The 16,077-nt window shown below is 37.1% G+C and overlaps 2 protein-coding genes across 2 annotated transcripts in view; one reads left to right on the top strand and one right to left on the bottom strand.

The window, feature by feature from the left end:
* Nucleotides 1-12,357: 12,357 nt before the first annotated feature.
* On the bottom strand, nucleotides 12,358-13,784 carry fancf (FA complementation group F). Its single transcript, XM_055192872.2, has one exon. The coding sequence runs from the start codon at nucleotides 13,632-13,634 to the stop codon at nucleotides 12,603-12,605; it is 1,032 nt and encodes a 343-aa protein (XP_055048847.2). The 5' UTR covers nucleotides 13,635-13,784; the 3' UTR covers nucleotides 12,358-12,602.
* A 442-nt stretch (nucleotides 13,785-14,226) lies between these two features.
* Nucleotides 14,227-16,077, top strand: part of gas2a (growth arrest-specific 2a) — a 35,040-nt gene continuing 33,189 nt past the window's right edge. Inside the window, exon 1 of the mRNA XM_055192873.2 lies at nucleotides 14,227-14,484. Within this exon, the coding sequence (XP_055048848.2) occupies nucleotides 14,471-14,484 (14 nt within the window). The 5' untranslated portion in view covers nucleotides 14,227-14,470. The remainder of the gene's footprint in view (nucleotides 14,485-16,077) is intronic.

Here is a 16,077-nt window from a genome sequence, read left to right on the forward strand (position 1 = left end):
AAAGTCACCATGAGGGGGTGGGACTATATTGACTGTCCAGTGGCCAGGCTTCCAACTTCCAGTGATCTAATTCATTCCCGTAGGGTGATATCAAGTTAGCGCCCTACATTTTTCTTAATACAAAAGCCGTTTCACTCTGATATCCCTACTGAAAAATCCAGCTAAAACCAGCATAAGCTGGTAGCTGGTTTTAGCTGGTTTTAGCTGGTTTAAGGTGGTTTATGCTGGTCCTCCCAGCCTGACAAAGCTGGTCATGCTGGTGGGCCAGCTGGTATTCCAGCATGACCAGCTAAATCCAGCTAGACCAGCTTAAAATGTGACCAAAACACACCTAGACCAGCTTGCTACACCAGCAAAACCAGCTTCCTACACCAGCAAAACCAGCTAAAACCAAGCTGGGGACCAGCTAAAACCAGCTCACCAGCTTATGCTGGTCTTAGCTGGATTTTTCAGTAGGGATCACAAAACAAAACACCATTGCAACTTCATGTCGGCTTTAACAACCATTCTGATCACCAAGTGCTTAGCAATATACTAAAAAAACCTTAGCAACCACATAGCAATCCATCGGCAACCATCCAAAACTCCTAGCAACGTCCCGGCAGCCATTAACATAATCCTAGCATGGTGGCTTTAGCACGACCAAGCTCCACTCTTTTTTCCTACTTTCTTCTTGTTGACAAAATCTAACTGCAAATTAAGCAAACGTCCAGGTATTGATCAAAGGAAGTGTCCAGGGAATACGAGGCTACTTCTGTTCTTGTAAATGTGCTGCCCAGTTGTTCTTCCACAGCATGCTTATAAACTAGCGATGCCCTGAGGCATTTATTCATGTAATTAAGGTTTAAATTACTCTCCCCATGCACGTCCAGGCACAATAACTTGAGTCTGTCTGCCACACCAATGATGGCTGATGTCTCTAAAAGCTAGAAATTTCACGTCTGCTGTCTGGTGCTATGGCATGGGTTCCAAACATAGCGGCGCAAAATAGAATGAATATTTCATCACTTATCAACACTTTTCCTGCGTTTGAGAGTTATCCCCTCCCTGTTATTCACACAGTCTTAAAATAGTTCGATCCTGCTGATGGTGTGGGATCTTGCTGTATTTTTTCAGCTTAAAAAGGACGCTTCTCAGTTGCCAGATTTGCTCTGTGGAGACTAGGCTATAGCTAATTTAGTATTCCTGCTTTCAGGGAAAAGAAAAGATGGAGGCAGCTTGAAACAGGCAGTTAGAAGACAATCTGCTCAAATAAAGTCTTTGAAGCAAATGCATAGCAAAAAGCAAATCAAACACCTGTGATTTCTTAAAATTAAGTCTGGCGAGGAGGATCACAAGATGACCATATTATATATTAATGCCGCAAGGAAATTTCACCTGGAAATCAAGTTCACCATACACTCTAAAAAACTGCTAAGGTTATTTACAGAAATGCCGTTATTTGGTTCCCAAAAGAACATTTCAGCCAAAGGTTGCTTTTAACAATCACTTCAGTGTAAGACATCAGTATTGAGATAAAGGCTTTTGATCAGTCATGGCAGTATGTCTGAGGATATGCATGAGTACACTGAATACATCTAATACATTTTCACAATGGCTGACTAGCTCTTGGCTGAAATGTTTTTCATGATCTACTGTATCATTTCTATTGTATACACAGAGGGTAAACAATTGTAGCCTGGCTGCGGCCTCCTACACACTTCCGCTTAATTTCATTTTCCTTCAGTACTACCTCTGGGATTTCGGTCTATTCTAGCGTTTCGAGAAATAAAATTTTTGTAGGACCAATCAGCGAACAGAGGGAGTGTCTGAGAACAATGACGTTGATGTTGTGTGGCGTTGTGCGTCAACGACCGGAGCAGCGTTTTGTTAATGATTAGACCCAGCAGCAACAGTTGACTGAATCATTGTCCTGTATGTCAAATATACATTTAGAATTTACAATTGTTCCTTGAACTCTTGAATTCGATGAACAAAACTTGCATCTCTCGTTGACAGACATCTTTTTCTAAACAATCCTCTGATCATTCGGACTTGTTGTTTCCGGCCGGTTTCGGCGTATGGTATACATCACGACCACACGTTAGCGATTGGCTATGGCAGATCCTGAGTGACTCTATAGTATAGTCAATGTTCAATCAAATGAAGCTTATTTAACTAAGTTTGGGAGGAGCACGGTCATGTCATCCAACCAATCAGCACGAACAGAGGTGTCTATATATAGCCAGAGATGGGCATAAATACATGGAAATGTATTTCAAATACAAATACAAAATACTGTGTCGAAAAATGTATTTAAATACAAATACAAAATACTGTGAGGAAAAATGTATTTAAATACAAATACAGTATTTTGTATTTTGAAAATACACAAAATACACGTGAAATTGGCGATTCAGTGTGAGTATCCCTATTAGGCTGAAATCTATCTGGGTCTATTTCTGAATGCCAAAAAGTATTTAGATGTGTGCAACTGCTTAGAAACTTTCATTTTATTTTACGTACCTCTTGCTTTCCCCTGCCCTGTAGGAAATAAAAAATTAGAAAAAAAAACTTGGTTTAAGACTGACATGACACCTTTATAATCATAACATGACATGTGTCATGAACATGAAGAAGATTTTATGCACATTTATGACAACTGCCATTAAGTGTCATTTACTCAATTATGTAATTCTTAATGGAAATATGACATTGTTTGAGATATCTTTGTTATGACAACTTGACACATAAACCAATACAACACAACTTGTTATAAATCATAAACAATAATTATCAAACTTAAAGAGATACTTCACCGATTTAGCATTCAGCTTTGTATCTGTAGAAACCCGGCAGTATTACTGAATGACCATGTTTCCCTCCCTCATTTCCCCCTGAGAGGAGAGATATCTGCATTTTGGTTCTGCAAAAAAGTCCTCCGATGATGTAATATGACGATTTTTGCATCATCGGAGGACTTTTTTGCAGAACCAAAATGCAGATATCTCTCCTCTCAGGGGGAAATGATGGAGGGAAACATGGTCATTCAGTAATACTGCCGGGTTTCTACAGATACAAAGCTGAATGCTAAATCGGTGAAGTATCCCTTTAAGAAACTACCTAGCTTTGTGGGTTAACATTACATTAAACTGTGATTTAAATGTCATTAAGTCTTGATACTATGTCAAATATTATTAATACTCGGTCAAATAAACATGAACTGAAGTTATAAAACTATTTAACAGCGTATTAACACTTAATGACATTTTAATCACAATTTCAATTTGTATCACTGGTAAAAAGTGGTCAGTTATGTTGTCTTGGTTAATGTCAAGTTGTCATGACAAGTTATAATGTATGGGTTAATGTCAAGTTGTCATAACAAAGACATCTCAAACAATGTCATCTTTGCAATAAAAATGACATAATTGAACAAATGACACTTAATGGCAGTTGTCATAAATGTCCATAAAATCCCCTTCATATTCATGACAGGTGTCATGTCATGATTATGAATGTGTCATGTCAGCCTTATGTAAAGTGATGTTTTATAAAAACTTTTTCAAAACTTTTTCATGTGTCATCGACCCACAACCTAAACAGTTTATATGTGAAGAAATCCACGTATTTACTTCTCATGAGACGAGTGTTTGACAAATTATTCAGCAAACTACTTTCTCTCATCGCTGCTTTTTGATGGTTTTGAGAACAATTACTCACGAGTATCCCTTTTTCATTTCACAGAATTATACAACGGAGAGCACATCAAGCATAAAAGTCTTGCAGGTTTACTGAGGAGCCTGCAGGTTCACGCCATAGAGTAGAGCCATGTGAATTGCAAAAGTGTAAACAAGGCTTCAACTGCCCAAAGCTAAAAAGAAATCAGCAACTGTGTGCTGATTCCACCACTTGCCGCATCACGTGTGAAAGGGCCTTTAAAGGAAAACACCAGTTTTTCAATATTTTACTATGTTCTTACCTCAACTTAGATGAATGAATACATGCCTATCTTTTTCCAATATGTGCACTTCATCTTTGCACATCGTGTCATGAATGTGTTAGCATTTAGCCTAGTCCCATTTATTCCTTAGGATCTAAACAGGGAAGAATTTAGAAGCCACCAAACACTTCCATGTTTTCCCCATTCAAAGACTGTTACATGAGTAGATACACGAGTAAGTATGGTGGCAAAAAATAAAACGTGATTTTTAAGTGAATAATGACTATATGGTGGAAGAGCACTAAGTTTGCAACACTTCAACCTTTGGCGCAGTAACATCATTACTCCTGTGAAGATGTTATTGCATGCTGAGGTCAAAATGCTGCAAACTAAGTGCTCTTTCTCTATGCATTGAAAATAGATAGTTATGTATTCATTTGTCTAAGTTGAGGTAAGAACATTGTGAAATATAAAAAAATGGTGGTTTTCCTTTAAGTCAAAAGTGTAGGCCAATTTGTCAGCGTTCAACACTCTGTCTCAGTCGTGCAACGTGCAAGTGTGAATTTGAATTTTCTTTTGCGACAGTTATAATAACACAAATCACATCACACCCAATAATTCAATCCCCCTTGCTTTTTTCTCACTCCAACATTTCAATTATTGCCCACTAAAAGCTGCACAGATATATTTGCTTACCTGAACTCTGGTGTCTGGTCTGAACTAGTTGATGCATGAAAACAGCACCCTGACTGGTTGACTGGCTCAAAGTATTTTGAGTATTTTAAAAATACAAAAATACTCATCTTAAATGTATTTAAATACAAATTACATTTCATTTTTTTCAAAGGCTTTAAAATACAAAATACAAAATACTATTTTGTATTTCAAATACGTATTTTAAATACATGTATTTGAAATACTGCCCATCCCTGTATATAGCCATCCCTCATGTCTGTCCCGTGACAGTTTCCCTCCTCAGGATCCCTCCTCCTGTCAGGGTGTGGTGGAGGATGAAGGCAAGATGAAGACTGATGTAATAAATGAAATGATACTTTTATTGAATAACAAAGACTGGAACTTAAACTGGAACATCACAGGAACATAACTCTAACAGATTCAATCCCCGCGAGCTGGAGACTCGCTCCTTTGTTCCCAACGAGCTGAAGACTTGCTCCTCTATTCCCCACGAGATAAAGAAGCAAGGCATGATGTCTAGTCTGCAGGATACCCCAATGATGTCTGTGCGGACAGCCGGAATCCCGAGTCCGGTTGTGTACGTTTCCGTGGTCCCTCTTGCTTCGGAGGTATGTCCTTTGAGTTCCGTAATTCCCATGTTTGCCATGGCCCTGTGGTGTATATGGTCTACTTACTGCTCATCAGCTTCTTATACTCTTGTAACGTATGCTTTAAATGAAGCGTGTGAGACGTGAATCCATGTGCAAAAGGTGTTTATTGTAAAATCCCAATAAAGGGCCAGCAACCAAATCCAAACAGGGTAAATCCAGTACACGTAATCCAAATAACAGGCGAGAGGTCAAGGCAGGCAGAGTCACAATCATAAATCCAATAAAACAGGCGAAAGATCAAGGCAGGCGGCAAACATGCAATAAATCCAATAAAACAGGCGTGGGTCAAAAACAGGCAGATACAGATACAAAATACAGGATAACAGATAAACAGGATCAGGTAACAGAATACAGGCTGGGCTGACGAGTGTAATATACAGCGGGGAACAGGTGTACAGGAAGTGACTTATATACAGAAACAAACAGGAAGTGTGAAGCGTGACATGGCATGATGAGTTTCAAAATAAAAGTCCAAACAGAGCAGAGAATCAAAATACAAGAACAAATAACAAAAATACACAAAATACAAGAAAATACAAGACAAAACCTTACAACTCTCAAGCCAACGAATCTGAATCGCCTGACTTGCCTGACTTGCCTGAATCGCCTGAATCGTCTGGTTCACCAGGTTCACCTGAGTCGCCTGTTTCACCTGGTTCGTCCGAGCTCCCTGAACTTTCTGCCCGGCCCAAGATGGCCGTTTTCGGGCTCCCTGAACTCTCTGCCCGACCCAGGATGGCCGTTTTTGGGCTCCCTGAACTCTCTGACTGGCCCAGGAGGGCCCCTACAAAATGCCCCAAACTCCCGGTCTGTCCCAAAGAATTTTTTGGGGGGCATACCACCACGGTCGCAGTGACCGTGAGCTCCACATGCTTACCTGTATTCAAAGTCACGTTTGCTGTGACCGTTGGTGTCCTACCGGCGCCTCCAGTGCCTCCTGTCCTGTCGGCGCCTCCTGTCCTGTCGGCGCCTCCGGCGCGGGCAGAACAGGAAAGCCAGCAGGACAGGAAGCGCCAGAGGCACAGCTCAAAACTCGCGTTTGAATCGTCAGTAGGAAATTCATTAAATATGAAAACACAGGCACGTCACAGCTCTAAAACTCGTGTTTTAATTGTCAGTAGGAATTATTTAAATACTAAAACACCCCTTGTACCCCCCATATTTAGAAAGTAGTCCTTTCGTAAAATGTGCAGCACACAATCAAACATTTGGGCTGTATTGTTCTGAAACAATGTTGTAAATAAAACTTAACCCTTGGTTTCTTAATGTTTACTCAATCGGAATCGGAAGGCCAAACAAAGTAATTTGCCTTTTGCAACAATAATACAGTGTGATTGAAAATTACACCCTCTATCTTTGTGTGTACATTAGGGCGGTGTTATTCAAATGTTCAAACCAGTATGACGTCTAACTGCATGGGCGTATATTTGAACAAGCTGTTTTAGGTAGGCGTGGATGAGGCTTCACTTTTAAAAGATCTCTTTGGATTTGAAACTTAAATTTACAGATCTTTTATGTGCACAAACATCATTTAACACTCTAAAAATAAAGGAAAACATAACCCCTTTAAGAACATATGAGGTGCTCAGATGCAAAAGCCGCTAAACGCCACCTCAGTCAAAAATACTTTCGCTTTAAATTCACGTAATCCCGGTCTCATTCAGAAGTACCTGTTTATTGGCTGAATCCATTAAGAATCTGATAAAAAAAGCTAATTTAAAAGAAAACGTGTCACAAAAGCCATTTTCACACAGAGATTATGGAAAATACACTGAAAATGCGTCCAGGATTTGTCTGGGATCGTTTGATTTTTAGTTCATTTACACTGCCAATGATTTTCCGGAATCTGAGCGTGCATTCACAGACATAACGTAAAGATCCCGTAAAGACACGTGACGTATTTTCTCCACACCATCTGAAGTTTGCTAAATATCTGTGATTTCTCTTTGAAAAACCACGAGCGTGCATTTTAGTTTATGACAAGATCATAAGGAGCGTGTGATGTGCATGTAAATGTTGATCTGCTGTGTCAAAGAGCTGAACCATGACTTCTTGTTGCGATGTCCTCACTACGGCACGCCCCTTACAGCACTGTTTCTGCATCTTGCTCACACAGAATACTTTCCGTGTTACTAGGTCCTCCTTACGGGTGCGATCCCAGAACATTTACAGCACGCGTTTTGTTCACACAGAAGCCTCTCTGCCAATTTTACGGAAATTTTCTGGGACCAAGTGTTCTGTGAATGGGGTTTTAGAGGGTTTTGCATCAGATCTGTTCATATGTTTTATGCAAACACACACCTTTATTGTTTAGAATGAGCTGGTGTGTGTGTGTGTGTGTGTGTGTGTGTGTGTGTGTGTGTGTGTGTGTGTGTGTGTTGGGGGTGGGGTGATGATAGAGACACCAGCAAGGACACGGCTTGTTGGGCGTGTGATGAAATACGGGGCTTTTAGAGATGGCAGATGGAGGGAGATCAGACAAATATTTCTGTAAGAAGAACAAACACGGTTTACGATATTCCCTCGTCATCTCTTTTGTTTATACGGAAAACGTTCAGCTCTGCTACCTCAAACTGTGACCTCAATGTCTTTTACGTTTAAAAATGTTTATACTAAATCTTCACTACACATGCCTCCCAATCTCCACACTTATGCAGTATTCAAACCTAACCTTTTCTTTATACTCTAGAAAAAATATCATGGAGAGACAGGGCAGCTAAACCACCGGAAAAACCAGCTAAAATCAAGCTGGGAGACCAGCTAAAACCAGCTCACCAGCTTATGCTGGTCTTAGCTGGATTTTTCAGTAGGGATAGGTTGTACTCTGATATTAATTCTCAAAGGCACTTGACCATTTAAGGCTTTGCAGGTGATTAGCAATATTTTAAAATATATGTGATGCTTAAGAGGCAGCTAGTGCAGTGATGATAAAACTAGGATTAAGGAATAGTCCATCCAGTAAGCACTCTAACAGCTGCGTTTTGAACCAGCTAAAGCTTATTTACTTGACTTGCTTGACACCCACCCAGTCTATTCTTGAGGTCATAAATGCGTGTATGAGCTTCTCTGCATCTGAAGCCGTCAGCATGTGGTGCATTTTTGAAATATTCCTAAAATGTAAAAATGACAGATTAGTATCTCACATGTGACATCACACTCAGGTTCTTGCAGAAGGCTGACATTTTCTAGTTTGTCTAGTAGAAACTCAATGATCTATTATGTCAAAAGCTGCACAAAGGTCCTGTAATACAAGGAGCGAGATTTGACCGCAATCAAATGCTAACAGGAGGTCATTTGTAACTCTCTGCTTTAGTGCTACGGTGGGGCTGTGGATGACGAAAGCGAGATTTGAGATTGGTATACACAATCTACACAATGTTAATTTGGATGATTTTATTCCAGTGTAATGGCGATAAATGACTATAGGTATATAGGTAGATCTGGCATTTTAAGAGCTTGTCTGTAATGGTGTACACTCTTTCCATGCATTACGCCATACCTCTAGGATTGTAGTCCTCCATCTACGCACCATTTTTCGAGCTAAGTTTTTAAGGGCGGAAGAATGATGATCATATTATGGTGCTGCCGTTTAATCCTCTTTAATCTAATGGGAGCAACAGCCTTCCATATACTGAAAAAAACTGAAAAAAGGTTTCAGGTCTGGAAGATAATTGGTTCATGTTTATGTTTCAGTTCTTGTCATGCATGATTCACCACACCTTCTTTCTACTGTAAGTAAAACAGTGTTTACCTTTGTTATCAAAATCAAAATGGCGGTCCACCTTAGAAACAGCTTAATATTTCTGCTAAAAAAACTAAATTTTTTAAACTAAATCATTTGGATATAAATTGGATATTGAAAGTAAAATTGATAATGGTTCATTTATGTTGACTTTAACAAAATTGTCAATTTTGTGGCCATCAGCGTAGACAATTTTAAATGAAATTGCCCATCCTTATAGAGAATGCATGCAATGCACAATTAAAAACATCATTATTTCTCTTACGATCTTTTGTTTTGATTCAGTCTTTCATCTCTTCAAGGTTTTCTTTTTCAGTCTCATCTAAACATTTCAATCAAAATGTGTGTGTGTGTGTGTGTGTGTGTGTGTGTGTGTGTGTGTGTGTGTGTGTGTGTGTGTGTGTGTGTGTGTGTGTGTGTGTGTGTGTGTGTGTGTGTGTGTGTGTGTGCGTGTGTGTGCATTCATTAAAATCTAAGCCCTGTCTTACTCTCACAAGCATGCACATACATGCACAGATCCCATCTGCTGAGGGTCGCCTCTGAATAGGAGAGCTGGCCCCTGGGGACGTGTCGGCCCCTTTCCAGTGTGCGTTAAGCCGATTTGGCTTGTGCCCTCTCACTTCACTCGCTTTCTTTCTGTCTCTCCTCTTGATCACTGTCAAAGTGAAAGGTAAGAGACCTTCAGTAACACCTGAGTCCCAACCTGAAATATTATCTATTGTTTCTCATAGATAAAAATGGGACTAAGCAGAGAGGACATTAAGACTTCTTGTAGAGATGTTTCTCCTGAAAATCGCATTTGTTTCCTCCAGAGTTTAAACTATTCTTAGACATTTGTCATCATTTTCTCTTCTTTTGTCTCATTTTCTATTCTCACCACGTTAATGAAATTGTTCTGTATTATTATGTGAGTATTTGATGCCTATATGTACATACATGTATCAAAAATCTATTTTTCATAAAGCTAAAATATTCTGCAGTTATTCAAATAAAGATGATATAGCTTTCTCCAGGTATTATAATTATTTTTGTTGTTATTTTGTTTTATTTGAAAGTAATATACAATTAAAATGATTAATAAATCTAACCAATCATTAGGAGGGTGAATAACACAACCAACAAAGGAAAATACTTCCCTGAATTCTTTATTAATTAAGAAATACCTGAATTATAGCAGAATAATGACATCAACATACTTTTACCAATTCCAAAAGAAGCCAATTGAATAGCTTTCTAAGACGGAAAGTCACGCCTCTTGATTATTCACTATTGTATTTTCTCACCCAGTTTCTTTTCTCACTGCATAACTGAGCCGAGAAAACACACATTTTATTGTTTCCAAGGAGACGAGGATGAAAGAAAAAATATTCGTCTACTGATGCGTCTAAGACACCACAGCATCTCGATAGCAGTCAGAACCCCCTGAAAAATGTCTCTGCTATTTCTGTCCTTGTTAAAAGATGTTAAGCTCGATTAAATTGCTTCTTTTATTCAATATTTAATTAGCATGTTCTACCCTCAATATCACGAGTTCTGTCATTTTAATGGAGATTCTGATAGGATGTAAAATCCATTTACAAAGATTAGATTGACAGATTTGATAAAAACGTAACACTTAAAGGGATAGATCACTCAAAAATGAAAATTCTGTCTGAAAATTTAATTTTTTTTTACAAACATGCAAAAAATCTTTATTTTACTGAACAGAAAGGAAGATATCTAATCAAGCAAGAAACAGGAGCACCATTGGTTTCCATAATAGGAAAGAAAAATACTATGGAAGTCAATGGTGCCAAAAAATGGTTTGATTACAAAATTGCTCAGCAGAACAAAAAATTTTTTTACAGGTTTATAACAACTTGAAAGTTACCAACTAATTTATCCATTTAACACACTACTGTTTTGATAAGCAAATTATATGTATCTGAGGAATCAACAAGCAATATAATGCTATTGAGATTTTACATGGTTTCACGAACAATGAGATTTGATTGCTGGTTTCAATAACCTCATGCTACCTCATAAATCATTAAATGTGGAGTGGCCCCGGTCGATGCAGCTTCTACTCCTCCCTTATGTGACAGACATATGAAATCCATCCCACAAAGCACGCGTCTGTGCATCCCCAGGGACCAATTTAAGAGGCGCGTGCATTTGCTGCCTGGTCTTTTCTATTTCAAATACAATTCTGAGACTAATGCCAGCGGTTGCCAAGGTGACAAATATTCCACCATCTGTCATGCAGCCTATTCAGTCTTACACTTTTACTTCATGTGTCCTAACATATTTATAAAATGCATTGCAAATACTGATCTACAGTTGTAAGCCGTTGACATGGATACATGAATTTTGTTTTAGTTTTTTTAATCCCTTAATGTATCTAGGCCTAAAATAAACAATTTTAATTGTTGGTGTTTAGGCATTGACTTAAATAATTTAATGTGAATAAAGATAAATGATGCTGAAACTTTAAACATGCACAATGGTTCAATCAATGCATATGGGAAGGTTATGATTGTGAAGGACATTGTCTCCCCCTGTCTGCCGGAAGCCTGAGGCATTATACAGAACACAAGATCTTTTCTTTTTTTTATACTTCTTAAAGTTAAAGGCTGAGGGAGAAATCAGTTTGGAGCTTTTATTCACTGTAAAAAGTAATACATAAATCTAACTTATAAAAATTGAGGCAAGTGATTGCATTTGATGTTTTAAATTAAGTCAACTTGTAGCCTTTTTTAAGTATAATAAACACTGTAATATTACTTAAATACAAATGCGACAAAATTAAGTTGAGTTAACTAATAGTTCTAGTACTACTCTGTTTAATTTACTTGTATGTAACTTTTTTTATGGTTTGTTGTTGTTTCCATAAACATGGATTTAGATTTAAATGAGTCTTTCTTTTTAGTTAAAAACACATAAAATAGCATTTAGATTTCAATTTCACTGTCCAAATGCAGTCCCATGAAAAGCATGCCGGGAACTACGAGTCTACTATGTTTACTAAAATCATTCATGTAGTTTCAACACAAAATTATTAAGTTAATTTCCTTTTTACAAATTTAAGTGAATTATACATGATAAAAAGAAGCTGAATTTACTTAATAAAGTGTTCATTTAGATTTACTCAAATTATTCATCTTTTTATGTTATTTTAACTCAAATTTTGATTAAAAAACAAGAATAATTTTTTTATACAGTTTACTCGTTTTATCTTTGTTAAATCTACTAAGGCACAGAAACACTTTTTACAGTGTTGTTTTAATGATTGAAAAAGTTTGAAATATCAAAACTATGACAAAAAGTAATAATGTGTGTGTGTAATACACGACAGTAAAAATATGATGTAATTATTCATAATAATTTTATCGAAGAATGCATACAAAAATGCCAAAAAGTAAACATTTCACAAATGTTCATTTTAAAAAGTCTTTTAAAAAGTAAAACTAAATGACAAGCAAATAAAAAATAAGTTAAATTGAAATAATCTAGTCGGTATTTCCCAATACAAAAATAACACACAAGTACACTTTCATCCATCCATCAAGTAGTAGGACATATTTGTATTATTATCACATTTCTCCAAATATCATTATTTTAACATTTTTAGTTGAATTATTAGATCTGTCCAAACACTAACACCTTTCACATCAAAGTCCCCACTTTCAAGTTTCAGTTCTAGGAGCTTAGTCATCGTCTCCTCTTTTAACGGAGACCCTGATTGTAGCAGAGCCCCGAATCGATCAAACAGTACAATAAACGTCACTGGCTCCTCTGACGTCACGGAACACGTCGGCACCCACGCGCTCTGCATGACATCATACTCCAGGCCGGATGCCCACTGTTTTAAAGCGTCCCAGTAGCCACGTTTAAACGTTACAGACTCTCCAGAAAGAACGGAGCAAAGCCCAGGGGACATCCATCTGCACAGTTTACCTAAACATCCGTCGTGATCTTGAAGCCAGTCGAGGATGACATGACAAGTGTCGTTGTTTGTTTCATCATCCTTGACAATGAGCGCACCTACTATGACGTCATAAAGGCTGTCAATTTTTCCCGCGCTGTCACGGAGGATTGAATCTAGTAGCGATCTCGCAGCAACGTAATTATCACCCAGGGACACTACTGAGTCTAGATGTTTTCTGAGTAGTCTGCCTTTCACTTCTGATTCAACCTTCAATTCAGCACAACTTGTCCTGTCCAAACTGCGGCATAGCAACTTTAAAGCGGATTTGCATGTAATGAGGCGGGTCTGGTCCATCTCTAACCCGTGTGTTGCCGTTTTGGGATTTGGGAAAAACATTTGTACGATGAAGCATGGTGCAGAGGGGTTCCTGAGTAAATTAATGAGCAGATTGTGTTGACATTGAGCCAGGCCAGACAAAGTGACTGGAGAGTATGAAGGTGATATTTCTTGCAGGAGCTGGTTGGTGTCATGCAGGCGGGACTGCAGAGCGGATCTGAGCGGAGGGTTCGAGCGGGACAGGGCGTGAAGCTGCTCGCAAAATTGCGCCCACTTGAACGCTCTGAGTACCGTGTGATGGTCCCATTCATTCACAGAGTTCGTTTGAGACACGGCCAGTAACTCCACGACGTGCTGCAGGTTTACTAACACAGAATCCATGACAGACTCTTACCTCCCGTACCATTAAACGATCACGAAGTTAAACATCCAAATTGCTCAAAAGTTTAGAAAAACAGTGAGTGAAAAGACGATACTACAAACGAGTGAAGTGTTTTTGGTTTGTTATTGGTGTAGAAGGCGCGTAACGTCATCTTCCCGGTTCTGCGCGTCACGTCAGTTTTCAAAATAAAAGTTGACTTGCACGGTTTATAAATCGGATTGTAACAGAAAAATCATCGTAACTAGTCTGTCAAGTTTATAAATAAACCTTACTCTAAATATGTTTATTTAAAGTATATAATTTTCAAGTATATTTAGAGTATATTAATATCATTTATAAATAATTATTTATGTTTCATTTTCTCTTTTGATATTTTTACATTTATTGTTTTATAAATGTATTGTATGCTTTGTATGCCGGTTTAAAGTGTAAATACACATTTTTACTTCATTATTTTTATTCTTGTCTTTTTTTATATTACTTGCATATTTACTCTGTGTTGCTTACTTATTTTATTATTTTTACCTACTTTAAAAAAAAAAATACGTTTTAGTGTAAAATATATACGTTGGGGCTTCTTTCTTACTTCTTTAGTGTAAATAACCATTTCAGCGTGATGTATCTCAGTGGTTTGTAGTAAAGATTAGACGCGTCATGTCTCTACTACAGTGGGTGACCAGGCGAGATCGCGCAGTACTGCATGAACTCGCTTTAAACTGAGACCTGCGATGAGTATCGGATATTTGAGTCTCAGTATCATGAAGATCAACGTGCTTGAGTAATGCATGAATTAATGTGAGACTAAAGTCTGCTGTTAAAGAGCTGACAGCAAGCGATGCATGCCGTAGGGTAAGTCTAACAGTTATAGTATATGACATACCAGCTTTCATAGTTTCTCTTAGTTTATTACTTCAAAATACATTTATTTTCGTGTACTTATTTTAATCATATGTTTGTTATTGTTATCAGTGGTGAATGATTACATACTGTGCCAATATATATTTTTTCTTTGTAAATAATAATAATGCAGATACAGTTTTGAGAGGAATGCATTTTATTGTCTGTATTATAAAGTCTGTTGCAGTTGTGGTTTCTCATTAAAAGTATCAAAAATAGATAATGATTATATCAGTTGCTTAGCAATAATATAAAATACTCACTTTAAAACAGAATTAGAAAGCACTAAACTGTAAAAAATACTTTTTGCACTTACATTTTTAAGTTTATTCAACTAGAAGTCATTTCAACTATCTTGACAAGTGATGAGTTGCTGTATCAACTTAATAAATCAAGTTGAAATTGCTTTGGTTATGTCCACTTTATTTTATAAGTTACAGCAACTCATCACTAGTCAATACACCTAAAATGAATTGTAAATCCAAGTTGATTAAACTTAAAAATGTAAGTGTAAAAAGTTTTTTTTTCAGTATACTATGTAGTATTCAGTAGTATTGGTTTTGAGCTCAGTTAAATGGTTAGTGCATTTAAAAATAGTAAAGTAAATAATAGCTTATAAACATTATTAAACATACAGCTTACAGAATTTACATAGACCCTTAATAAGAAATAGATGCAAGCACTTTGTTTCCTAATATAAGATGATAAACTTTGCCTTTAAACTGAACTAAAAAGCAAAAAGTCAAATTATTTCATGAAATGTGTACATGCAGATTGAAGATGTCCTGTGTTTTTGATTTACCCTTCAGTGCTTAAGTTCTCAATACAGCGTGTGTTTGTGCTTGTTAAACGTGACACAGTGTTAGATAACTGCAACAGAATTATACGTTATGCACCTATTTATTTAATTTATTTATCAAAAATGGTCTTTTAGACAAAATGTGACTAAGCATGTAGGGAAAGATTTGCTTTGATAATTTATTCTGAACTATACTATCAAGAAAAGTCTTTGAGTAACTTGGAGATGGAGGGTAATGGATGGAAAACTTTTAGTTTAAAGCAATTAAACTAAACTTAAATTTGTGAATGCAATTTTCTGCAACGGTGCATTAGGTAAACACGTTTTTAACTTACAATATTAGTTTATACAATAGCTATCCATTGAAGATAGATAACGATTTTCAAAGTTGCATGTAAAATCTTTTGGATAAAAAATATGCAGGTTCACTTTAAAAAAAGCGTAATGCTTCTGCTTAACTGCTTATCGAAAATTCACACATGAGGAAATGAGGAAAACTATTATCACATCACTGTACCATTGTAACTATTGCCTAGTAGTGATTTTGAAAGAAAACTATGTTCAATATGATAGTCCTACTTCCAACTTTGCGTGTTGGTAATAATTAATCTACAAATCTTTTTCATGGGTTGGTGGTGTTTGTTGAGCATCAATTTCCTGTGCGATATTTGCAAAATTTGTAAAGATCCAATTAAATGCTATTGTAATAATGATCAGAATTAGTGATTACAAATTTGAACACTATG

Source organism: Misgurnus anguillicaudatus, chromosome 6 (assembly GCF_027580225.2).
Source record: "Misgurnus anguillicaudatus chromosome 6, ASM2758022v2, whole genome shotgun sequence".
NCBI classification, from domain to species: domain Eukaryota; kingdom Metazoa; phylum Chordata; class Actinopteri; order Cypriniformes; family Cobitidae; genus Misgurnus; species Misgurnus anguillicaudatus.